Source organism: Medicago sativa, chromosome 2 (assembly GCF_051527215.1).
Source record: "Medicago sativa cultivar Bolivia chromosome 2, Bolivia_mono, whole genome shotgun sequence".
In the NCBI taxonomy this organism is placed as follows: Eukaryota; Viridiplantae; Streptophyta; class Magnoliopsida; order Fabales; family Fabaceae; genus Medicago; species Medicago sativa.
In genome coordinates this window covers 34,483,154-34,510,414 of record NC_140750.1, presented here as the reverse complement: position 1 = coordinate 34,510,414, position 27,261 = coordinate 34,483,154, and the positions used below count along the sequence as shown (strand labels likewise).

General features: G+C 32.1%; 2 protein-coding genes, 1 long non-coding RNA gene and 1 pseudogene across 3 annotated transcripts; 1 reads left to right on the top strand and 3 right to left on the bottom strand.

Moving 5' to 3' along the window:
- The first annotated feature begins 1,029 nt into the window (after positions 1-1,029).
- On the top strand, positions 1,030-4,814 carry LOC146946476 (ankyrin repeat domain-containing protein EMB506, chloroplastic-like). Its single transcript, XM_085744542.1, has 8 exons — positions 1,030-1,134; positions 1,926-2,299; positions 2,928-3,007; positions 3,088-3,186; positions 3,266-3,364; positions 3,447-3,545; positions 3,643-3,741; positions 4,317-4,814. The coding sequence occupies exons 2-8, from the start codon at positions 1,936-1,938 to the stop codon at positions 4,410-4,412; spliced, it is 936 nt and encodes a 311-aa protein (XP_085600668.1). The 5' UTR covers positions 1,030-1,134; positions 1,926-1,935; the 3' UTR covers positions 4,413-4,814.
- A 935-nt stretch (positions 4,815-5,749) lies between these two features.
- Positions 5,750-7,145, bottom strand: LOC146946475 (uncharacterized; annotated as a pseudogene).
- A 9,314-nt stretch (positions 7,146-16,459) lies between these two features.
- LOC146946474 (putative inositol transporter 2) lies at positions 16,460-22,288 on the bottom strand. Its single transcript, XM_085744541.1, has 6 exons — positions 22,017-22,288; positions 21,178-21,248; positions 18,447-18,782; positions 18,225-18,332; positions 17,370-17,969; positions 16,460-17,285 (listed from the first exon to the last, which is right to left on the bottom strand). The coding sequence occupies exons 1-6, from the start codon at positions 22,147-22,149 to the stop codon at positions 16,815-16,817; spliced, it is 1,719 nt and encodes a 572-aa protein (XP_085600667.1). The 5' UTR covers positions 22,150-22,288; the 3' UTR covers positions 16,460-16,814.
- Positions 22,289-23,859: 1,571 nt separating this feature from the next.
- LOC146946473 (uncharacterized) lies at positions 23,860-26,809 on the bottom strand. Its single transcript, XR_015028252.1, has 2 exons — positions 26,679-26,809; positions 23,860-24,179 (listed from the first exon to the last, which is right to left on the bottom strand). It is a non-coding gene; the product is annotated as an uncharacterized LOC146946473 (long non-coding RNA).
- Positions 26,810-27,261: the final 452 nt, after the last annotated feature.

Below are 27,261 nucleotides of genomic sequence, written 5' to 3'. Positions count from 1 at the left end.
AATAACAAATATATTATACTAATAAATACCAACATATAACATAACAAAATATCACTCAAAAAATATATCAACTAAATTATAAAAAGACATCTAATCTCAATAAAATACATAAGTAATAAAATAGGGCGTTACAACTCTACCCCCTTAAAAGAATTTCGTCCTCGAAATTCAAAGCACAAGAGAAAAATGAATTTAATTATTACTTAAATATCTTAAACCATATATAACAAAATAGTAACTTCAAACATTACACAAAAACCACATTAAGGTTAGTCAGTCAAACATGATCACATAATAAAAAATAACCATTACGTAGAAAGAAAGAAAAAACACAAAGCTCGTCCTCGTGAGCTTAGCTCAGTTGGTATGGACAATGCATAAAATATGCAAGGTCCGGGGTTCGAACCTCGCCCACCACCAAAAAAAATGTATAATGCTCCAACATGATTATAATGCTCCAACATGATAATTGAAAACAATAGAGCAAACAAAAATTTCCAATGATATCGTAAATTTTTTAACAAAATTTTATGGCTTAATAGTAACGAAATTTAGTAGAGTAAAAATAAAAAAATTTGGCTTAATAGAAGCGTAAGTTTTATAGCCTAAAAATGATAATTGTTCTTGCCTTCATAGAAATTAGAATGATAAAAAAAAAAGTCCTTTTTATTCTTAAAAAAAAAGTCCTTTTATATCATTTTACATTTATCAATTATTGAAACGCTAATTTTCCCAAACACTTCAATTAACTTATAAGTTATCCGCTATTTTTACACCAAACAGAGCCTAAATGTTTTTCTTAAGGCTTTGTCAATAGAGAAATGATATTTTGACAACCACTTTTTGACAACTTTTGGACAACTTTCTCTCTCATACTCACATGATGTTGTTATCCTCTCTCTTCCTTTTTCTCTCTCCATTGTTTTTGACCAATAAGAAGTGAGAAAAACAAGGTTGTCAACAAAGTTGTCATCAAGTCAAAATATCATTACTCTTGTCAATATCATCACCCTTCTTACCCGTTGAGAACCGTTGAGAAGTGAGAGATAAAGAAAATCGAAGAAAGCAAGCACAGTAGCGGGCGGTATCAGTGAGAGAGCGAAGAGAAGAGAAGAAGGATAAGTAAAGGCGCGCGTAAGTAAATTCTTCTTCTTCTTCTTCTTAATCCTTTTGCTCCTAATTCATGGAAACAAATAATAAAAATATTCATACAAATATTGAGTTTGTTTTATACTAATCCAATTCTTCGTTTCTTCTTCATTCCACGTTGACACCACTGGTAATTAAACAAAACAGAATGTCAAAATTGAATGTAATCAAATGTGTTAGTGTTAGACACAGACACTGGACACACCTTGTCGGTGCTACATAGGTTTTAGGTAAAGCTATAAGAGTTTACAAATCAGTTTTATGAATGCTTACATGGACTCTTTGGTAAGACAAACCTCTTCTAAATGATAAACATGTCTTGTTTCCATTCGCGTTGTTGATGATAACTGTTGAGATACATCCAGAAAGCTAGCCCTTTTTTGGATTTCAAACTAATTAGGATCCCTCAAATTCAAAAATCTGTATCCGAGTTGAACTAGATTTTGTATGATTTTAATTTATTATGATGTTTAGCTTTAGTACAAAATTAATATTTGACATTACAATTTGATTTGAACGATAAATAACATGGATGAACACAAATTATCTTTACTCATAAAGACCAGTTCTTATCTCCAACAATTAAGCGCTGCTTCGCCTTCTAGAACAATTCCTACTTTTGTTTTCAAATGCCTTTCTTATGCAATTTCTAGTTCAGGTGGTTGTGGCAGCTTGTTTTATCAGTGTTCCCAAACTATATGATGATGATTCAGTGATAACTGTATGTAACTTGTTTGCGTTTGTTTAATTTCTGTTTATTTTTTTCTCTTTTTCAGGAAAACATATATGGATTGTTTGGCTACATCACCTGTTCTTTCTAATAAATTTATTCCTTTTTCTACCACTAACTCCAAATTGGGAGCCGGTTTCCACAGAATATACAGACGTACAACCAAACAAAAATTACGTCTCTCTTTTTATAAGGAGAATTGCGAAGGTCGGAGTAATGTTGCAATCAAATCAAGCAGAGGAGTATCTTCTTTTCAAACCCAACAAGAGCAAGAGCATGGAACTTGGGAAGAACCAGATATTCGTAGTGACAGTGACGATGAGTATGGTGATGAAGAAGATAAAAGCCTTGGATTTAAAAATGACGGGGAACAGGAAGAGACAGAAACGCAGGACGAGTATGAGGAGCGTATTAAGAAAGGTACTTTTGTTTTTCATGTTACTTTTTCTCTATTGGAGTCCGTATGTCATGATATTGAAAACTGAGCCGGACATTTCTATGTTGGCTAACCTAGAACTTGTATCAGATTGGAAAAAATAATAATCAGACATGAGTATGGGCTGGCCATAATCATGATCATTGGTCTGAAGTTTGGGATTACAAAGCTACAAATGTGGCTTTTTGGCTAACTAAAAGCTTTAGCATGGTCCTATACTTAGATTAAAAGGTTTACAGTTTATCATATAGGTTGATATAATGCTTGATCCCTGCCCTTGTTTTGTTTTTTCTCTTAAAAGATTAACTTCTATATATTTTTCAAACCTTGTTAGACACTCGTTTCTTATATTGATAGTAATAAGATATGATAAAAAAGAAGGTTTACCAATTTCATGGTCCATCCAGTTTTCAAAATATTGCTTTACACATTTCTCGTTTCTTGGTGTTTGTACTTTATACTTTCAAATGGTTTTAAGCTTTGATAAGGTCCTAATTGTTGAATATCTCCAATAAGTAAATAAAAAAATATATTGAGTGATGGTTGAGAAATAGATTTTAAAATGTCTTCTAATATTGTACAGCCTATAAATTGATACTTTTGTTAATGCAGAGGTTGAACGACTTTTAAAACCAGAAGAACTAGAAATACTGCAACAGAATATAACTCCTAATTTGGAAAAAATATCATCTGTAAGTCTGTAACTCAGCATTGTCTCTCCTAGAGCCTTCTGTTCTTATCTGCATTTGAGCTCTTATTTTCATGTATCCAGGAAAAATGGAGCCCACTGCACTCTCTTGGCTTATCATTTCAGATTTATAGTATGGACAAGCTTCTTGAAAGTGGTCATGATATCGATTTCGTCAATAAGGTGCGTTTGTTTGCGTTATATGTATGTCAATTTTTACATAATATTTGCCTAGTCGTAAATAAGATAATTTGATCGACAGGAAGGTCTCACTGCACTTCATAAGGCGGTTATAGGTAAAAAAGAAGCTGTTATAAGCCATCTTTTACGGAAAGGTGCAAGTCCTCATGTCCAGGATAAGGTGTGGATAAATTCCTTATGTTCATATGTTCACTGCGTTCTGCAAGTGTGATTATGTGTTTATATATTTATTGATATGGCAGGATGGAGCTACTCCGCTTCATTATGCCGTTCAAGTTGGTGCAAAGCAAACTGTGAAATTATTGATCAAATACAATGTTGATGTCAATGTGGCAGATAATGTGAGCATTTTTATAAACACAAGCATTTTCTAACTGTAAATAAGTTCTTCAGTTTTACTTGCTGTATATGGGTTATTTACTATTAATAATCGCTCAGGAAGGTTGGACCCCATTGCATGTTGCCGTTCAAAGCCGGAATAGAGATATAGCGAAAATTTTGTTAGCCAATGGCGCAGATAGATCGATAGAAAATAAGGTATTTATTTGTACATTCCACTACAGAGCTCAATAATTAATATGCAACATGGTGAACATGTATTAATTTATGATCATTTTATTTATTCTCGTGTTAGACTTCTTATTAGAAAAAAAATATTAGATGAGGGCCAGGCCCAATGGGCCGAATTAATTAGACAATCAAAATTGAATTAATAGTTCAGTTAATCAGTTGGATAAATAGTAGTCAGTACAGAACAGTTTTTCAGGTAGGTATCAGTGGTTATTGTTCAAGAGTTATGACTAGAGCTTATGATATGTTCATAAGCTGTTTTGAGCTCGTTTCGGTAAGCCCCACATAATACCTAGTTTGCAACTAATATGAAAACAGTTTAATCACATTTGCTTTTGATGATATAAAGAGCTTATACTTATACATACACTTTTATAGGATAAACACTTAATTAGAGAGTGCTTAATTAAGATGTTTTTCAAACATACCCTACATGCCTTTGAACCAGTCAGTTATAAACTCAAATTGGTTTGCATGCTAGTGAATAGGGGAGTTATTCTTTTTTGCTTGTGGTAGAACTTCATTGATTGGTTATGTTTCAGGACGGGAAAACAGCACTGGATATAAGTATATGTTATGGAAAAGACTTCATGTCTTATGACCTTGCTAGATTAATTAAGGTAGGTCCAGGCAACTGAGTTCTATAATGGACGAGGTGTGATCGAGCAGAACCAGATTGAATCTTTAGTTATCTGTTATGTGCTTCTAATTGGTGCTTTATACTTCTTCAATCATCGGAAATCTTAGAGACCAATATTTTTCAAAATGAAAGCTTTGATGGAATCTTCTACATCAATGATTCCTTGGAAGAACATTTTTGCAGTATAGTTGTAGCTGTCATCATAGTCTTGTGAAATTCCAAATACATAGTGCAGATTATAAGTCTTATTTCAGATATGTAGGAATGATATATCTAATGGGTTCTTGTGTTTTTTTTATGATGAATTGTAACAAGTTGACGTGGTTTATAAATTTCTGTTTCATGTAGTAAGTGTTACTGTTGAAAAGTTGTTTAATATTTAAATGGTGATTATTTTTCATGTTTTGTTTATAATAGATTTTATTCTATGTAAATAATGAACTTCTTTCTACACTCGGAAGCACAAATTAACATTCCTCGTTCTCTTTTAGACCGTTTGAATCAAAATAATTTTATGAGATTGCAATTTTTGTCATTTAAAGTTTGTATTGAATTTGTTCAAAAGGATTAATATATTTAATTGATATGCACCGGTATTGTAATTATATATATGAAGGGACATGTTTACATTATCAATGGATCACGTCTACCTTAAAAGGCATATAAAGAATGATTTGTGATGGGTTAAACATATATCAAAATTAATCTCATAAAATATTCCATAACTTTATTATATATTTAATTCAAACTCAATAGTTGGTTTGAACATTGCTAAATGAATAAATTGCTTGAGTAATAAAGTGCTAGAGTATTGTTACTCGTTGATTTAATTCAAACATTGATCGAGTATCATGGATTCATAGATTTAAAAGTTTAACTCACAAATGTTTGAATCAATGAGTATTTTGATTAACAAAGATTTCAGTTCACATATAACCATGAACTCAAAGTTTATCAATAAGGAGAAGCAGAAATTTCCAAGCTTATTTCTTTTTTCCATGTCATAAAATGATTTTTGTTTTTAAATTGAAGATAATTAAACTTATAATAGATTGATGCTTTCTGAGCAGAATACGTGGTTCAGTCCTAATAATGATAGAAGTGTAGGAGAATGTGATTTTATGTTAATTTAGAAGTAACAAAGGTCGTGAAGTTGAAAGTAAAACCTTCAAAAAGCATAACTAAAATTGTATTGTAACTCATCCAATTTATTGTCACTTTGATTATGTGCACATGGTTAACTTTGACATTCTAGGAAGATTATAATGGCTTCCACTAGTCTGATGCTTTTTGAGGTGAGGGATTCAGGCCTGCAAACTGGGGGACCCAGCTAGATCTACCCTTTGATGATACTTAATTGAAACCTTGAAAATTTGTTATTGTGGCATGTCAATTCTTCCATTATTAAAGTCCACAAAGTGTAGCATATATTAACTTGATATCAGTGTTACATATATTAACACAATAATTAAATCTTAAAAAAAAAATCCTTTAGAAAAACTAAAAGAAATAAGGGACATGCTAACTTGTGACCTTAGAGCACATATTAAGCATTAATGTCATTCCATTAATGGTAAGAATTTATTGAAAAAAAATAATATTAATCCCAAAGCTAAGAATTGAGAGCAAGAACCTAATTATCATGCACCAGCTTCTGTAGACCTGTGTTGTCTTCTCAACTCTTCATCAGCATTCCTTAGAAATTGATCCCAACCACTCCCTGAACTAGTATCCAAGTAATCATATGGAACTGCTGTTTTAAGGCCTGGCCTAACATCGCAACGATCATCTTCATTACGTATATGCTCTAACGCATCCCATGTAAATAAAAATGATAATGTAAAGCCACCCCAAGGGTTGAAATCCACAATCTTAACTTTCTCATCGTTTGTAACGTATACATCAAATGTGTAGTTTTCTGATTCAAATTTACCTCTCACATGATTGTGGAAAAATGATTGTTTCAGTAATAAGATATCGTTCTTCTTTTCAATCAGAACAGGATAAAAAGTAGTAACCTCTCGCTGAGAAATTCCGACTAATTTCTGATTCTGTACAAAACAACGAAACTCCATCTCTGGCTTAAGGGATGGATACCATTTACGGAGAGCAAGAACGAAATTCTGGGGTCGGGATGTAATTTTGTCGTGCCAAGAATCATAAGCATGGCACAAGTCATGGACTAATGAGTCGGATGCTCGGAACAAAAGTGCAACCTCATTGAAATTGGTGCAGCAAAGGGTACTAGAAGTACTTATCCAAGCTGAATCTTTTGGGGCACTCCAATTCAGTTTGGGAAAGACTGCACCACCAAGCGACTCGATGGATTCCTTAACTTTCAATTCAAGTTCTGGAAAAGCAGGGGGTGCATAAGGCTCTTCCGCTTCATCATCGGATCCCTCTGACACGTGAAAATCTTCTTCATCATCGGGATTATGAATTCTATTGGGTAGTGCATCCTCGTTTAAGACTGAAGTAGGTAACAAGAAGGGCTCAACGAACGTTCGGGAAGTTTATGAATTAAGGTCTTGATTGATACAGATTTGAACTTTGGGTACCATTCCTGAATCTGGCAACGATTCACCTCTTCCTCTTTCATATTCCACACTCTCTTACAAAAGAGTTGAACTTCCTTTCTTCAGCTATCTGTAATATAAAAGCCATTGACACAATATTAACGATTAATCCTTGTACATGCATGGATCATGATGGATGCACCTATATGCATGCTAATTACCCACAATAACTATAGACCTTAAAATGAAATTTCTAAGTTAAAAAAAAAATAGTATGCAAGGGAAATGTGTTGTTTGTTACTTACATTGCATACCTGGTAACAGACACGTTGGTAAATAAAATGAACTCACAAAACCAATCTAAATAAAAATGATGCATTTAACTAGATAAAAAAACTTGTGTATAATTAGGGGTGTTAGAAAACCAAACAAACTCAATAGAAAAAATGATAAAGCCAAACAAATCTACATAGAAATTGGAAAAAAAAATTGATTTGAATGTATTTGGATCATTTTTTTATCAAACCGTATCAAATCAAACTGCAACACACGAAAAACACAAACTAAATATATGTCACATAGATCAATACTCATAGAAACTCGATGAAAACTTTTATTTCAAAAATATATTTATGTGCTAGTTAGACCAATACTCTTGTTGAGTTTCTTCCTTACTTTTTATTTCAAAAATATATTTATGTGCTACTTAGACTTTTAGAGAATAGTAAAATCTTAGTCTTTTATGTTTTTTTACGGAATATGATGTCTTTTTGTCTAAGTTTTTAATTTGGTCTATGTTGTTGGGAATGAGAACATTGTTGGATGAAAATGAAATTGAAAAGTTTGATGAAATTTAAAACATTGTTGAAAATATTGTTGTACATACGGAGTGTTTTAGGTTTTTAATAATTTGATTTTAATATCGAAAACAAAAAATTGTATTGTCTAAAAAAACTGCTCGAACCGATTCAATCCAAACCACATTGATTTTGTTTGGTTTGGTTCAAATTTTATTTTAAAGTCAACCGAACGAAATCAAACAATATATTTTCTTATCTTGCAGTTCGAATGACTCTAAATCGAATCAAACCACACTGCGAATACCCTTATGTGTATGTGGTAAAAAAAACTAAGGTATTTAGCTAAACTAGTCATGATTTTTTTCTTTTCAAATCGTCAATTCTTTTAAAAATTGTTATAAACTCAAAATGTGTGTTATAAACACAAAAGGTGTATATTTAGTTAAGAACAGTAAAAAAAACAATTCTTAAACATAAATGAATAGTACAAAAAACATCTAAGGAAATGCACTTAGGTTTTGTTCTTAAATAAAACGCTCGTAAAATTTTAAAGCTTATAAATTCTACAATATTAATTTGATTTAATTGATGAATAAAACTAGATTTTATTTGATGTTCAATGCTAATATAAAAATTATTTACACTTACGTTCAATTACATCTCGGCAAATTAATAATAGTAAGAAACAAATACATTAAAGTGGAATAAAAAAAAAGAGTGAAATAAAAAAAAAACTGGGCTGGGCTGGTCCCATTGGCCATATGGGTTGGGTGGGCTCATTAATGTTTAACCCACTAATAAATGGGTTGGGTCAGATCAACCTATTTAGAAAATGACTATTACATTTTTCACCATACCTATTTTTAGCGCGCCCTATATTTTATTTTATTTTTTTACTAAAATGCTATGGAATTTTCGGATTCTATAATCTAAATTGAGTTTTCCTTTTGTTTTGGGATGGAAAAATGAGTTTACCAATTCGGATATTATAATCCGAACACTCAAAAAATAGGGCGCGTTCTTTGATTTTTTCAAATTATAGAATCCAAACCTTAAACACCCTTATTTTGGGGGAAAACAATATGGATTGTGCAATCCGAACTGTATCGGCATAAGTTTTAAACATGTTTGTAACATAGATAACCAGTTTAAGGATGATATTAATCTTCCTAACTTTCGTCCTTCTGTTTTAAGTAATTGTTAGTTGTTCCCAATCGAAAATACAGGTTTCAGACTATTTGATCAAATTGCTCCAAATAATATTAGACACTGCAACTTTTTCAAAAAAAAAAAACATTAGATACTACAAAATGAGTTTCAATTGATATTATTTGCATGAAAAATCTTATAATTAGATGTGATACAATAATTATACAATTACTAGACTTATGACCCGTGCGACGCACGGGTCTTCTCGACTATAATAGAGACCAATAAATAATCTTTAACCCGTAAGATCATGGATCGATCAATAAACTCAAATTAGATTATTAGAGATACAATATTACAATCAAATGATAATAAAAAAAAAATTTATAAAGAAAAAAGATAAAAAGAATACAAAATTATATTGTTGCACGGGACAATTTTATTTATTACTTTTATAGTTAAACATAAAAAATTAATGCAGTTCATGGTTCCTAAAAAATTATTTAGGGTAGCCGAGTTTGCATGGAAATTAGGGTATTCTGTTTGTAAATGTATTAAATAAGTGTACAACAACTTGTCAAAAAAAAATCTATAGAAACAATAGGTTAAGTTGTTGTAGACCTAATAAAATTAATAAATAATAAGGATAAGGATTAAGATATCTATTAAATTAAAAAAAAATCTACAGAAACAATAGGTTAAGTTGCTGCAGACCTAATAAAATTAATAAATAATATGGATAAGGATTAAGATATCTATTAAATTTTTGCTTTGAAAAATATTCACGGTTATTAGAGAGAGTAATGAAAAACATATATGATGCAATTTAGAGCCAAAATTTTAGGATAGAGTTGTTGCAAACCTAATAGGGATTAGTGGAGGGAAAAAATTAGGTTAAGTTGCTGCAGACTTAACAAAATTAATAAATAAGGATTCACAATAGAAAAAATAGATATAAACGAATACGTTGGTGCTCGTTTTTCCGCTAATAATAATATTAATAATAGGTTATTATTATTATTAGTATTATTTAAAATAAAAGTCGGGGTCCTGGCTATGCTAGATGAGGATGTTTAATGGTGGTGGACAATGGAAGCGCGACGAAGGATTTAAAGAGAGAAGAGAGCTTCATGCCTGTGTTTTTTTTTTCTTCCACTTATTCACCTCATTATCTCAACCAAGACTCAAATATTTATTCACCACATTATGATAAATTAATTTTTCCGCTACACCTAAAAGTACTAAACCTCGATTGATGAACTTCTTACTCAATTAATTACAACATATTCTTTAGGAAAGAGTTCTTTTACATAGTTGAGCTAAACTCTACTTTGGCCTCTAATCCATTCTAGCCGACTAGAATCAGATTGAGAGATATTTTCTACTATTATAGAAAAATAATTCTTATACGTGGTCTCGATGTTAACAGTTGTCAATAATGCAATATGTGAGAATTGTTTTATATACACAAAAATCTGTATAAGAAAAAACTTTTGTTGGAGTCTTGTAGATACTAGATAGTTAGTCTAATAAGATGTCGATGCCTCTACTTCAACACAATTTGTCCAAAGAACATGTGGGTGTGGTTACATAGCAATCAGAATCCACAAATATTTTAAAAATTAAGTTAGAAACTAAGCTAACAATACTTTTCTCACGTATGTTAATTTGACTTTTTTTTTTTTGTCAGGTAGTCTAGTGGCTAGAATTCACCTTATAAAGGATGGGAGAGGTGCAACACAAGGACTTCCTAGGAGGTCACCCATCGTAGTACTACTCTCGTTAATTTGACTATTTTATTATATTTGTAGATAAAACATAATTCAACTAGACAGTCAAACAACGTGAGACATGCAATTGACTATTTCATGGATTTAATTGGCCAGTATGACCTGATTTTCAATTCCAAAATATTATTAGATAAGATGAGAGTGTTGCACATTCTTTCACTTTTGCTCTTATAAGAAAGCTAAGGCCATGTATGAGTCAAAGTCACTAGTGAAGACAGAAAATTTGCTTGGCGAGAAAATATTATTAGTTTAAGTATTGGAATTTTCATGAAATATAATATCATTTATTAATCATTTTGTGATGCGTCAAATATCATTGTGTTTGAGACATGTAAAATATTGTATGCCTTATGTTTTGATGTGTAGCACCTAGAAAGATGTGTGATACTAAAAACGAAAATAAATTTGATAAAAATATAAATTCTAATAAATGTGGGGATATTATCAAGAGTTTGATACATCGTTTATATAAATACAATCAGACCATGCAATAGAAAACAATTTCTAATATATCACTCTGACCGTGGTCCGATAATAAATAAGCTCTACATTGAATTGTTGATGAGTAGTTTATATATACTAGTACTTTTCAACCTTTTAATGTCTAGTTAAACCTAAAAACTTCATCCAAACATAGTAAACACAAACACTTAGTAGCATAGAATATAATTCCATGTTGTCCAACATGGTGTAGGATACTTTTCTCCCATATTACAAACTTTAGGCTAACGATATTTTTCCCCTTATTTTGCTCAATGTATGAAATTGGTAGATAAATCATAATTGAACCAGAAACAGAAAACGGCATCCAATTCCTTGACAAAGAAAAAATGTCCACTTGGCTATTTCATCAATTTAACTGGCCAGTATGAACCTGATTTTCAAAAGATTGTTACGATGTTTACAGTTAAAGTGAGTGAAACTCTTTTTTGGCTCATCAAAGTGAGTGAAGCTAAGCTAGGGTTTTCCTTATCTATTGACACAGGTTAGAGGTTTGGTTTAGAACATACATAATTTTCTTGGCTAGAAAATGACGGGAGAATGAAAATATACCTTGAATTCTACTCTTTTCCCAACACATATTGCTCGCGCCCAACTGAAATACCGAAAATACCTCTGCGTTAATTAAGTAACGCAAGTGTTAAAATCTGCACATTTTAACATGCGCTGCGCAACTTAACTCACATTGGAATTAACACTTGCCTGAGTTAACTCACGCTGGAAATTAACACTTGCGTGAGTTAACTCACGCTGCGTGAATTAACTCACGTAGGAGTATTTTGGGAAGTTCAGTTGGGTGCGAGCGGAAGGAGAGCAGAATTCATATACTTTTGGGTTGTAATGTGAACGGGCCAAATGGTATGTGCCATGCTTCAATGGATTATGGATCCCACACACAAAATGTCACTGTCATTTTTCTTTTATATATGCTTCGAAAATGAGAAGAAAAAAAAAATTAATGTATGTGAAATTACCAACAAACTTATAGGTCCTACAAATATGTAAATATTAATATTTCTTTGATAAAGATGCAAGCTTACAAGTCCTGCTCATAATTGAGTTGAATGGGTTGTTTGATAATAAACATTACAAAATTTTGATTAATGATATTTGATCACGTTGCATACATCTCCCATTTCTATATCTCTGATTCTCTAGCCACTGACTCTTATGCAACCAAAATAGCATACATTTTACAATGTCTTTTAGAAACCCCATGTTTGGGGACAAGTTGTTTTTATCGTTTGGAAACATAAAGTTTTCAAAAGAGACAAAATAAATTAAAATTGAGTTTCCATAACTATATGGTGCTACTATGATAGGTGATTAAGGTTGGAAATTGCTTTTCTCTCTTTTAAAATTGTTCATTCTCTTGTATCAGTGGCTCTTAACCGCCGCTCGACATTTTTCAATGGCAGTTAACTGCCGCTGACACTTTTAAGATCGGTTCAATCATTTTTTAAGTCGGTTCAACCGATTTTAAAAGTGTCAGCGGCAGTTAACTGTCATTGAAAAATGCCGAACGACAGTTAGCTATCACTAATATAAGGGAATGAACAATTTTATAAATGAGATGAGTAATTTTCATTTAAGGTTTTACGGTAGAGAAATAAGATACGTTTCTAGATTGTTGGATTGTGATGTTCTACTTGACGAAATAGTCTAGCAAGTAGTCTACTAGTATGCTGATGACTCTAATTCAACACAAATTGTCCAAAGAACAAGTGGTTGTGATGACTTTGGAAACAAGATATATTTGAAAATTCAGATTAAAAATTAGGCTAACAATACTTAACTTCAACTTTATTTGTTTGATTAATCTATTAAATTAGTAGAAAAATATAGTTTTTTTTGAAAGAACTAGAAAAATGTAATTGACAATCAAACAAGATGGCACAGCCCAATCGGTTTCGTTGATTTATTTGAGCGTGTTGTAGAAGATTCTTTGACTTTTTTGGTCCTATAAGGAAGCTAGGGCTTGTTACTTATTTGTCTTAAAGAGAGTGAAGTTTAACTAGAGGTTTGATCAACTTTTTGTGGGAAGGTTAGGGTTTTTTTTTAATTGAGATGATATTTACTTTGGTAGAAAATAACGTAAGAAGGAAAATACATCTTTTCCTTTTACATCTTTTCTATCAAAGAAAGAATGGAAATTGTTTTTTAAACCATTTATGTTTGCATAAAAACCATTCAAATTATCGGAACGTATGTTCCAATAATAACAAAAATTTATTAGAAGATACATTTCAACATAGACAATTGAATCAAATGTCTGTAGAAGGACTAGTCTTTAACCTGTGCAACGCGCGGGCGATTTTTTTTTTTTTTTGTAATGTTGTATATGTTTACGCTCAACACAATACAAAATATTTAAGATATAATTTAGTTCATAGATAATTTAAATATGAGTATCTTATTACAAATCAAAAAGTCAACAAACAACATATTATTTAGTCTACTTTAGTTCAATTACACAACATACAACATTGGCTAATAATCATCAAATAACGACATGAGTTCCTTCTGAACCATAGATACTCACATTGGGTAATAATCATCAAATAACCACATGTCTCTTTACAAAGTTTTTAGAGGTTTTTTTTTTTTTTTTGTGTAGATATAATATTAGTATAAGTTGACATTTTGATTCCTTGGTCCACACACATCATACAAACTTTCTCTCTAAGCTTAGACCACACTCATTGCATGTGACACAACATAGCCTTGCTTGTAAAAATAAAAAAGCATTTTGGAATCAAATAATGTAAAACACAACAAACAATAAGAGAGATGACAAATGTGAGAAGTGAGAACACACATGCATAAGAGATGAATGGTTAAATGATTGTTGTTACTTAGATAGAGAGGTATATTTTTATTGATATTGAAATTGAGAAAATCATTCAATGTTTCAAGAATATGAAATCGTAAACAACACTTATGATGTATATTTATGCTTACTAAAGTGAAATGTAACACACACACACACACACACACACACACACACAATGCTACAAATTTATATACATGATGCTCCTACTATTCAAAATTCTTGAATCTGTCCCCTCATTCTAATCAGGTTTTTTCCATTGAAAGCTATCTTTCGATCGGTCTTTTTTAAAGGTTGAGCAATACAGAGGGCCTATAGAGAAACCTCCAAAGTGATAATACACCTTTGAGTTATATCTATGAATGGGGCAAATAGTATGAGCCATGCTTCATTAGGTTATGTACCCCACACAAAATGTCTTTCTCATTTTTCTTTTAAACAGTTTTTTAATGAGAAATGATATTTGTACAACCACTTTGTGACAATTCGCTTTCTTTTTCTTTTTCTATTGTTTTTGACCAGTAAAAACAGAAAAAGAGAAAGTTGTTACAAAAGTTATCTCATAGTTTTATCTAAAAAAAAACACACGTTTTCCCTAAAACATTTTGATACATTTAAGCATATAGGGAGGGACGGATTGGGAAACTATCTCTCTTTTATACTTCGGTAATTGAGTTGGATTTGATAGAAAATTACAAAATTTAGATCCAACACAAAACAATAAAATTCAATAACATTACATACACCACCCATTTTTAAAAATATCTCTACCCTTATACTCTCCTTTGTGCAACCATTATTCTTTTGTGGCACCCATTTCGCAATATCATTTTAGAAAATCACTTTTTAGAGGACAAATTAATTTTCTCATTTGAAAACATGAACTTTTCAAACGAGGCAAAGCAAATTAAAATTGAGTTTCCATAACTATATATCTTTGCCATTCAGAAACATGATTTCCAAACATATCATAGTTGCATATTTCCATTTTCAAAATTTGATTTGCATAATGATGCAACTAATACCATATGACATGTGCTTAAAGGTTTTGTTGGTGGAAAAATAAAGCAGGCTTCTAGCTTATTTGATTGTGATGTTTTACTTGACGACTACCTAATCAAAAGCTAGTAAGAAAGAATCTTGTTCTATCATTAATGTTATGTTTAGTTTATAAAAGAAATTCGGAGGAAAGAACGAAAAGGAAAAAAAAAAGTGAAAAGAAAAAAAGAGAATAAAAAATAGGAGTGTTTTAATGGGTGTTTGATTCTACGGTGATAAAAATTGATTATGAATCGTAAAATTTTTAAATTGGTTTAATGAAAAGTAATTTATGTTTGAACATAATTATATTTTTTATTAATAAGACAAAATGAGATATATATTAACAAACAAAAATGTTTGCTTCCTAGCACAAGGAGTGCCTAAAGAAGCAAAACAGAGTTACAACAATCCGATCTTAGGAGCAAAATTAGAAATGAAAATTAAAGCATCATCCGATCCCCAAACAGACAAAGGGATATGGTAACCAAAAGGAAAGCACTTTTTTTTTGCTTTCAACCGTTGAAGAGAGGACATCTTAACCTTTTCCAAAAGTTGCAAGATCGAATTGACTTTATTTGCAAAAAAGTCTCTGGTTTCTTTCATTCCAAAGAACTCAAATACAACAAAGCCAAGTCAAGTGTAAAAATGATCGACGCCGAACATTACCACCTGAAGAGTGAACAAATTGGTAGAAATGATCTGTAACCTGTTGGGGACACACCGAGTACACACCAATCCAAGAATTAACAAGTTGTCATAGATTACCAAAGACAGGGCAATGAATAATTAAATGATCGGTTGTTTCATTTTGGCCACATTCTGATACACACAATTGGTTGTCAATAGAAATAACGCCTCGGTGCACCAAGTTATCCTTTGCCGGCCATCTATTGCGGAAGACGCGCCACGCGCAGATAGAGACTTTCAAAGGAACACTTTTATGCCAAGGTGCCTCCGAAACAACATCATGGTCGTGCATCTCCTGCCTCATAAGCATTTGATACACACCACGAACCATGTAGCCGTCACCTGTATTTGGACACCATATCCAGACATCTTCCACATAATCCTAACGTTAGAAAGCAAATCCCTAATCTCCATCACTAACTAGGTCCTCCTCCCATGCTAACAAATGACGCCTCCACCCCTAAGCCTCCCCATCTTCACCCCCAACCTAAGGCGTGCATCACGGCCACCGTTAGGTCTTGGTGAATCGATAGATCAAACAACCTCCTAAATCTCTCCATAAGCGTCACCGTTCCCACCCGGCAATCCGACCAAAAGCAAGTATTAAAACCATTACCAATGCGTTTTGCAATGCTCTCTTCAAACCATCTCCCACCCGCTACACCTATCCCTTGAACATGTTATATTGTTGAAGAGAAAACAAAAGAAACAAATATCCATGCAATTGCCAATTAGAAATCATTTAATACTTTTATTATTTCATGAATAGTATTAATAAATCCTCATTTCACAATCCTCTACAGATTTCATGAGGATTTCCAGCAATCCAACTAATCATACGACCCATTTGAATTAAAATGCTAACTTTCACATAATAATTCATACCCAAAAGATAACCAATGTCTTGCATATTTAGAATCCCAACAAATTTGACCAAATCAAAGTGACACCGCAACTCGGACAAATTCACCGTTAATCCAAACATACACGCAAAACTAACATAGCTTATGAGACACATTACCAATTAATTTAAGCTATGAAACTAAACATAAAACTAGACTCAATTATTTATTTTCTTCTGACCAATTATTTCTCAGAGGGAGAATCTCTCTTCTTCCAAAACTTGATCTGCACAAATCTCTTTTCAAGCATACTCTCCACTTCCTCCATTGGAACCCCTTTAGTCTCTGGCACAAAAATGATGACAAAGAAAATGGCAACAATAGCAATGATTGCAAATATCATGAAAGTCCAAGCAGGTCCAATTGCCACAGTCAAAGTCAAGAAGGATTGTGAAACAACAAGGTTAGAAACCCACACCGTTGTTGATGCTATTCCTCCGCATATTCCTCTATACCTCAATGGATAGATTTCAGAGTTAACAACCCATGGAACTGTTCCCATTCCAGGTGAGAAGAATATGATGTAGAGTGCGAGGGCTATTATAGCGATCCAACCAAAGTTGCTAGGACAACCTTTTGTGTACCATGCTCTATGATCAACGCCGCAAATATCTTCTGTATTTTTATTCGAGATTAAACATGCACCTGGCTTGGTCTGCAAATTTCATATATAATTTTGTTAACATTTTTGAAGCGAAAAATTATGATGTAAAAATATCACATTGGGGAAGAGATTTACCATGTCACCAGGAGCAGCACAAAATCCACAAGTAGTGGACTCAGCCCTTATACACTTCATACAATTCCAATTATGATTGTTCATAGCTGCTGTCTTGAACTCAGGGCATGTGTTAGTGTTATTGAAATGAGAGCTTTCGATGACACTAACCATTGGTGCATGAATTTCGCTTTCACGAAAAGTAACGGTTAAAAGAGTCAAAGAGAGGACAACACCGGTCAAACTAATCAATGCAAGTTTCTTCCTCCCGGTTTTGTCAATGAAATATATGCTCAAAATTGAACCTATTGCATTGAGGCCAGAAGTGATTAGTGACAGAAGAAGTGCTGTTCTTTTCGATGCAAAACCGGCCAACTGAACAATGGAAGGACTGTAGTACATCACAGTGTTGATACCGACAAATTGTTGGAAAAATGCAAGTCCACAACCTGCATATAAACCTCTTCTAACAGATGTTGTTTTTAGAAGCTGCATTATGCTGATTTTTTCTGTTTCCTTAAGCTCCATTTCAACTGATTCTTTCAATGCTTGAATCTCATTGTCATAGTCCTCGACCTCGTATATCTTTTTCAGAATTACTTTTGCTTCTTCCTCTTTGCCCTGTTACATTGTTAAAGAAGATAACATATAAAAACATAATAAGAACAACAGTGAAGATTTTTTAATTTTGCATTTTATTAACTAAAAAAAAGTTGCGTTGATTGATGGTCGGATTGGGGTTTCTATCTGGACCATTTGATCAAGGTCAGATGAGGTATGATACAACTTTTATTTTGTATCCAATTAAGTAAAGTCAGAACGTGGGTCATCCGATTATGCGACTGTAATATGTCTGATTAAGGATGTTGAACTAACCTTGCGGTACAACCAACGAGGTGACTCGGGAAGTGACAACATGAGCACAATTTGTATCACAGCAGGTGCTGCTGCAACTCCTAACATCCACCTCCATGTGCCTGGTGCCTGAGCGAGAAATCATGTTCAAATTCTTTTAGAACATCATCAAGTGAAAGAAAAAACCGACATATAAAAACGAAAAAAGAGGAAACACGACACAGCGTAATTAGTTTCACACACCTTAGTAAAGGCCAAGTTGATGAGATAGGAAAGGAACTGTCCACCAGTGATGAGAAAACTGTTGAGACTAACAAGAGCACCTCTAACTCTAGTTGGCGAAGCCTCGGAAATATACAAAGGAGATGCCATTGAAGCCATCCCTACACCGAGACCAACAAATACTCTACCAACAATGAGAGTAGCTGGATTTGGAGCAGCAGCCAAGATAATTGACCCTATTAAAAAGAGGGTATCTGCAACAATTATTGATACTTTTCTTCCAAATCTATCATTGATCCATCCACCAATTGCAGCTCCAATAATTGCTCCAGCAATTGCTGTACTCACTATGGCTTCCTGTTACATTTTTTTTTATCATCATCATCATCATCATATTTTCACAATTTATATCAAAACATGTTATGAATTATTTTATTTTTTTAACATTCCGTGCAACGTCTGGCATTAAATGTGTACATCTCTTCCAACGGAGATTTGTATGAAGGTTCAACATAAATTCATTTTACCAACAAAGAAGCATTATATTTTTATTTTTCTATTTTTTTGTTTTCATTCTTTGAGAAAAGGAGAATTTGATTCAAAAGTCAAAAGTATGTTGCATAAAGAGAATTATATTCTATATGGCTTTTACATAAAAAAAAATATTCTATATGACTTCCTTATAGATTTGATTGCATCCTTTTTAACAATTATGGAAACGGATATCGAATCTAAGAAACATCTGAGTTATGGTTCAAACCCGGACTTGAACATTCAAACATTCAAAAATAACTGAATTAGAGACTCTTCGGTTCATGGTTCAGCCGGTTCAACTATTCAATTTGGTTTGATTTTTAGTTAAAACATAGAAAATAACACTAACACACTATTGCATAATGAACTTTTTTTGAGAAATGCATAATGAACTTCTTGTTTTGTCAATGTTTCCAAATCCACAGAATCAATACAAAGATGGCAAAAATAAAGTCGAATCTGAATTTGATTACGTATACATTATTACATTTCAGTATCATACCAAAATCATTACGTTACTGCCTTTTTCAGGAAAAATTTATTCCTTTTCATTTGTGGCAGATTTAGTATATTACTTTTTGGTTATTTTTTTTATGACAAATTTACTTTTTTGATGAGATAAATTACTTGGGCAATTTTTATTTTTTTCTTAAAAAAAGAGTAAACTATTTGGTGATGATAACCAAGAATTTACAACACCACTTGCAAAGATTTCAGTGTCTGAGTTATTTCTAACCTAAAATGAGGTGGTTTCTTTATAGGTTTCTGGATGTGATCCTTTATTTGAAAACTCATGGTGGACTAATTTATAAGAGTTTGGAAAAATTAATGATGGGACCCCCTAATAAATATAAAATCACATAATTTGAAAGGATGGAGTAACATCGATATACAGACGCAGATGGAGTATTATCGATGGCTATAAAACACGAATGCAGACACAACCAGACACGACACGACACTAACACATCAACACAGCTAAAATTTTGAGAATTCAGTGTAATTATATATGTCGGTGTCGGACACGACAAAGGGACACGCCTAATTCAATAAGTGTATGTGTTTAATTCATAAATCAATGGAAATTGTGGTTTTCAACTTTCCATTGGTTGTTGGTGTTCAGGCTTTAACTACTTTGTTGGGTACCATCCCCAATTGGACCAATCGAACATTTGTTCAAAAAAAGACATTATTAGGAGGACAGTGTCCTCTTAGAGAATTTCAATGGTATTTTAGTTATGTGGATCCAGATACATGTGCTTGCTCTGCATCTTTTTATTTTTTTCTCAATTCAACATAAAATATGAAAATTAATGGTTGAGAGGAAAATATTACTATTTGAGAAAAACTTATCGTCATGCACAATTTTCAATTAAAAACAAAAATGTACAAGAAAAATAGATAATTTCAATTCCTCTATTCCTCTATTCACATATACATGTCATTATCAATTACCAAAAAATTTGTCAAAAACAATTACCAAAAGAATACATACGTATCATTTCTCACATGTCGACATAACATCAATAATTTGCACTATTTGACTATAATTAGATTAGGTACATGGTTGGCAATATAATTAAACTCTAAATTCATCGAGTGGGTAAATTTGCCAATAGAAGGGATACAACTTGCAAGTGTGAAAGTGTAGAAAATTGACATTTTTCATGTTTATAATTTAATGATTGTATCTTAGTCAAAACAAGTATTAATATAATCATGCTTATAGGAAGAAAAAAACAATATTATGAGAAAAATAATATAAGTATATCCGATATATTAAATTTGATCGTATCCGTTAAATCCGGATCGGGAAAAATATAAAAGTAAACCTGTATCTAAAACAAACAAAATAAATGTAACAAAATTCCACGTGTTCTTTTTCTAAGTGGTTAGTAAAAAAATATGAAGAAATATATATATTAAAAAAAATGAAAAATATTTGACCATAAAAAAAATGAGAAATAAGAAAAATTAAGACTGTTAGTAAAAAGTGTGAACGTTTTTCAACAACACATTAGTCCAATCCAATTTTTTTATATTATTTAAGTCCAAGTGTTATGTTTTTTGTATTTTTGTGGATCAAGTTGGTGGCTGTGAAGCAGAGAACATGTAAGGGCATTAAAGTCCATTAAAGTAAAAGGTTGAAATTCACAAGAAAAGGGATTTATTTGTTAAGGAAAAGTCATGAGTTATGTATGATCTCAAATTAATTTACCTGAAGCCATGTCTTCCTTTCTACTGCTGGGAATTCATCTCTTATATACAAAAGAGCTCCAGATATAACTCCTGCACATACTCACCATTTATCAACCTTTACATAATAATATAAATAATAATAATAATAATAATAATAATAATAATAATAATAATTAATAACAAAAAAAATAAAAAAAAATAATCCAGTCAAATAATAGCTTTTCTTTTCTTATAAAAAAAATTATGTGAAAAGAAAAATAAAACATGCTTTATACATCCTTTAAAAATATAAAAATGATACATCTAAAAAAAAAATATATACAAATGCTAGTATATTAAATTGTTATAAATATTTTCTTTTTCATCAAAGTTTGAATTTTGATCCTTTGACTCAACATTAAAATCACAGTTGCATGCATTGTGGTCAAAATTATTGATTTTATGAAATATAAGGCGTCATATTTCAATCTAACAGTTCCCGTTGATTGTGTAAATGCATGAAATTGCGATAACAGAATCAAATTTTCAAATTTTTGTGTATGTTTGGTATGACGATGGACATGCCAGAATCATTGTAACTCTGACTGCCAAAGTTATGCCAAACATATTGCAAACACTAATTGTCATTATTTTGAGATGTAAAAGAAATTGATATCGTGCCATAATTGAATGAAATCAAGGAGAATTCTTGAAAACCATGATAGTATATGGATTCAATTAAAATTTATAAAAGATACAAAAATGAGTAAAAGAGTACTTTGACTCTATTTTATTTATTTTTGAAAAAACAAAGGGATTGATGCATTAGATCATAAAAATTTTATGAAAAAACAGAGGAGGTGGTATAATAAAAATTACCAGTATCATAGCCAAAAAGAAGGCCACCAATTCCAGCAGAAAAAGCAAGACGAAGAACATAAGGATTTTTCCATGATAGAGATAAACATTCTCTGAAAGCAGACATATCTGCTTCTGGTACACCTCCTTCCATGCTGTTGTTGGTGTGTTCTTCTCTTTTAATTAATTAAGAAGAGACACTATTGTTAGAGACTGAATAAATAAAACACAATCTAGTAAGTACTATTCAACACAGTTTTTTTTGTTGCAAGTATACTTGCTGTGTTGTGTTTCGGAGAAATTGGCTCAGGTTTGGGTATATTTATACATGGAGAAACGTGAAAATGACTATTTTGTACACTATTAATAATGGACATTAAATTAATATAATTATTTTTTACTCTATTCATTTGATTTTGTTTATAATTGTTTACTATGTATAAGTAAAAGTAATTGCTACTCAACCTCCCAAATCTTTTTTTTTTTTTGTTGTTAAGGAAACCTCGCAAATCTTGTTACCGTCCAGTCAAAACATTATCTTTTTTGGGAGGAGTCAAAAGATTATCATGTTACGGTTACTTTTATTTTATGATCATGATGACTGGAATTATTATCTTTCAAAAAGAAAATATTAGTTTGAGTTTTTAAATCAATATTATTGTTTTTCAAGTATTTTTTTTATTAAATCAAATCAAGTCAATGTTTTTAGTAAACGATATTTAATGCTAGTTATTTCATAAAATAGTTTGACTTTTGTTGATGTTTTATATGTTATTTCATTAAAAATTTAGTAATACTTTATATTAAATAAAATTTTCAACAAATTATCAAAAATGCAAACGTGAAAATATAATAATAATAATTAATTTTTTTCTACACATTATTTTTTTTTTAACAAATCAAAATGAGATACTATTATAAAGGCTTAATTGCATGTTTGGTCCCTTATGTTTATTTTAGTTTTCAAGTTGGTCCCTTATGTTTTGAAAGTTTCAAGTTGGTCCCATACGTTTATTTTAGTTTTCAAGTTGGTCCCTTACGTTTTGAAAGTTTCAAGTTAGTCCCTTATGTTTATTTTAGTTTTCAAGTTGGTCCCTTATGTTTTGGACCGACTTGAAAACTAAAATAAACATAAGGGACCAACTTGAAAACTAAAATAAACATAAGGGACCAACTTGAAACTTTCAAAACGTAAGGGACCAACTTGAAAACTTTTAAAACGTAAGGGACCAACTTGAAACTTTCAAAACGTAAGGGACCAACTTGAAAACTAAAATAAACATAAGGGACCAAACATGCAATTAAGCCTATTATAAACAACAGTGATTCAACCCGCACAAGGTGTGCAAAGGAGGAGCCATCGGAAAGTATTTACAAAATCAGGGTGCCACAATAAGAAGCACCAAATAAACAGACAGCTAAATTACAAATGAATGTCCATACATAGAAATGGATTTTTCCAACAGTCATGATAACTGTAGCGGAAGGAAACCTGTTTTGATCTTAACCATAAAAACGAATTTAGCTTGACTTTTTCAATAAGAGTAGAAGGAGCAGTAACCGTATTTTGGAAACATGGTTGTTCCTTTCCTTCCAAATAACCCAAACAGTAGCAAACCAGATAACTGATAAAAAGAAATGAGAACACCTTGGCATGCACGCCATCTTAGTAAACTGAAGAAAATGATGTCGAAGGTCAGTAGAAGGAACCGAAGATATACCTAACGAATGCCACACTTTCGACCATAGATAGCTGAAAATGTCACAAGTGAGGAAAAGATGTGAGATCCTAAGAGATATCTTCCTCTTAACTAGAGATTCTAAATGTAACACCCTATTTCTAATAAGCGGTAAAACGCGCGAATACATTAGACATATTCTAGAAATAGATGTTACGTCTTCGAATAAACCACAAAACATACATGCATAAAGATCATGTTTACACAATATAGCAGCGGAACATACATATAATTCATAAAACATCTCCAAATATCAACATGATACAATTGTATCCTCCAAATCTCGAATAACAAAATATCTCAACAACTCCGAAATACATAGTCAAAATAAAACAACATGCAAGAACTATCCTAGATCAGAGCCCTAATCTAGACACTTGCATGAAAAAGAGGAACTCCACTCCTCGGCATCATCAAGCAAACAACTAAGCATCCTGCACTCCATCTACCCGTCCATACAGAAAGGTAGGTGGTAAACCACTGAGGGTTAGCATTACATCATCATAATCCATATGAAAACATAGCATTCACGGGTTCATACATATCACATATACATAACCATCCCTCCTAGAACACTAGCATCATATGATTATTATCCCCCATCACTTACATTTCAAGCTATCACATTATTAACATGGCATAGCAAGTATATCCAATCTCTAAACAAATCATAAGTTCATCAATTATCAATCAATGAAGGATTACTCACCTTATTCTTCACTTAGCATACTTAACTCAACAAGTACAATTCATCATTTCAAAGTCATAAGCAAGTAATCATCATCATCAAGGAAATCACCACATCATATGCATATACATATACAACTCTCACTCCATCATTATTATCAAAGAATTTATCATCAAATAGATTCACCAAGTGTATAAGCACAAACAAGTAAGACATGCAATTAGAGCATGATTCAATTACTCACAATCATCAACAAAATCCACCAATGTACATATACACCAATCCACATAATCACAACATTCACCAAATTTCACCATTACACAAATTCACCAAGTCACATATTCAATTATGACACAACTCATCAATTAATCAAATGCATGCAATGTTCTAGACTCTTCTAGATGCATGTGGTACCAAATCACTTCAAGGTCGTCACCTTAACTAGACCACCAAAGGGTCTCTGCAAGGCCGAAGCCCAAAAACTAGATCACAAATGATCTCTGCAAGGCCAAAGCCCAAAAACTAGACCACTAAATGATCTCTGCAGGACCGCAGCCCAATGATGCCAACTGAACATCATAATCACCTCAATTGGATATAAAATCCGCCACCATCAGTCATGAATGCATGAACATATGACTCGACTCAATGCATATGTTCACACAAACAATAATCACCTCACCATCACCATAATTTTGCATACATGCATTCACCAACAATATCAACATCAAATTAGCATGTATGAATTCACCACCAACAATCAACATTAACATGTTCAACAAACAACATAACATAAACATGTTCATCACCATTCAATTAGTATATATGCATCGACAACAATTCACCACCACTTGACATATATACAATCACCAACAACATCCACAATTCAATCAACATATAGTTGTCACATATATACATCATCAACCATCTCCACATAAATCAACATATAGTTGCCATATTTCCACATAATTCCTTACAATCCAAATAAAGGAACAAATACAACATATGATCACAAACATCATATTAATCACTCAACAACCATTCATACATCATCTCATCATCATATTAATCTATTCATAAAGGGTTCATAAGCAATTGGCTCTCAAAAATCATTTTCTACCAAGTTCGTCTCCAAAAATCACAACATTGAAAGTAATTGAGTCATCTAACCAAAACCAAGTAAACAAGTTCCAATGCCTCAACTAAGCATACCTCTAGGCCACATATGAGTGCAGTAGAGGATACCTTGGCGTTTCACCGGCCAAATACGACGAATTCATAAAAATCACTAAGTTCGTCTCCCTTTATCACTTTTCACAAAAATTTCCATTTTCAAAGAAAGACAAGTTAGATTCACCACATCATAGTTTAAATACCATTAAACACCTTAATTGAACTCATAAAACTCAAGTTTCAAAGATTAAAAACATTCCACAAGGTTTGGGTCGACTTAGAATTAGTTATGTGGAATTTTCGTAAAATTTCACCAAGACCACCTTGGAGTATTTTCATCATAACTTTAAAACCAAAAATCATTTTCAAGTCAAACCAAAGTCTCTGGAAATATAACAAAATTATCTACAACTTTCATGTTTACACCGAAAACCAATTCAAAACAGAAACGTGCGAAAAAGACACAAGAACGCGAAACAGGGAGTTCTGTCCTGTGCAACTCGCAACTGCGAGTGATTTACTTGCAACTGCGAGTTATGACAGTCCAGTCTCGGGAAAAACCTCATTTTCACCCCAAAACTCCAATTTTGACTTCCCAAAGCTCAAATTTGATCCCAAAGTTTGTTTAAACATTTTTAAACATGAAAAGACACACAAATGCATATCAAATTTGTCCCAAAACATTCTCTAAACAAAAATCATCATTTGACCCATTTTCCATCAAACTTAAAAAACAACACAAGTTCATAGCAAACTTCATCAATTATGATTACCCAATGTTTTAATCATCAACAACAACACCTCTCAACAACAACAGCAACTAAACATCATGAATTCATCAACAATTCATCACAACAACACTTCATATCATCATTTTTGGACAAAAATGCAAAGCACACATATAACCACAACTTAAGCATGTAATTTCATCATCAACAACTCAATTAACATTTAATTTACATACCCAAACATTGCATCAAAACATGAACACGAATTTACAATCAATTAGGTTCAATTCATCAATTTCACAAAATGGGTAAAAAGAAAAAGATGTGAATTATGGTTGAAATCTAACCCTCTTACCTCTAACACCAAGATTTTCTAACCCAAGCTTCAATTTAGCTCCTAGATGATGAATGCCCTCTTTGCCTTCTAACCCTTGTTGTTGTTCTTCTCTCTAGCCTCTATCTCTTCTCTTCTCAAATGAAATAAAATGAATAATGTTGTAAAACCTAATTTCACCAACAACTAGAGTTTATTTTTTTTGAACAAACAAAAATGAATTCTATTAACACAACTATAGCAATCCTCTCAGCACAAGATGTACCGATAAGACTACTAAAACGAAACAATCTGTACACAAATAATACAACAAGTGGCTAACCAATGCCTAAACAGGACAAAGGATTCGATAACCACAACTGATCACCAAACCTAAATACAACCCTGTTGGCTTTCAGCCACCACAATGAATGATATTTCACTTTATCTAATAATTGAGCTATGGAACTTTCTTTTTGCTTAAAGAGCCTGTTATTTCTTTCATTCCATATAACCCACATTGTAAGTAACCAAATAAGCTGAAGAAATGATCTCCTTGCTTTCAAACCACCTGTGTAATATGAAAAATGAGCACCATGATTTAAAATATCACAATGATCGACAC

Coding starts and splice junctions, on each gene's coding strand:
- LOC146946474 (XM_085744541.1), bottom strand. CDS start 22,149: ATGGAAGGAGGTGTACCAGAAGCAGATATGTCTGCTTTCAGAGAATGT. Junction 21,249..22,016: donor TCTTTTTGGCTATGATACTG/GTAATTTTTATT, acceptor GAGTATGTGCAG/GAGTTATATCTGGAGCTCTT. Junction 18,333..18,446: donor TCAACTTGGCCTTTACTAAG/GTGTGTGAAACT, acceptor TTTCTCGCTCAG/GCACCAGGCACATGGAGGTG.
- LOC146946476 (XM_085744542.1), top strand. CDS start 1,936: ATGGATTGTTTGGCTACATCACCTGTTCTTTCTAATAAATTTATTCCT. Junction 2,300..2,927: donor TGAGGAGCGTATTAAGAAAG/GTACTTTTGTTT, acceptor TTGTTAATGCAG/AGGTTGAACGACTTTTAAAA. Junction 3,546..3,642: donor ATGTCAATGTGGCAGATAAT/GTGAGCATTTTT, acceptor ATAATCGCTCAG/GAAGGTTGGACCCCATTGCA.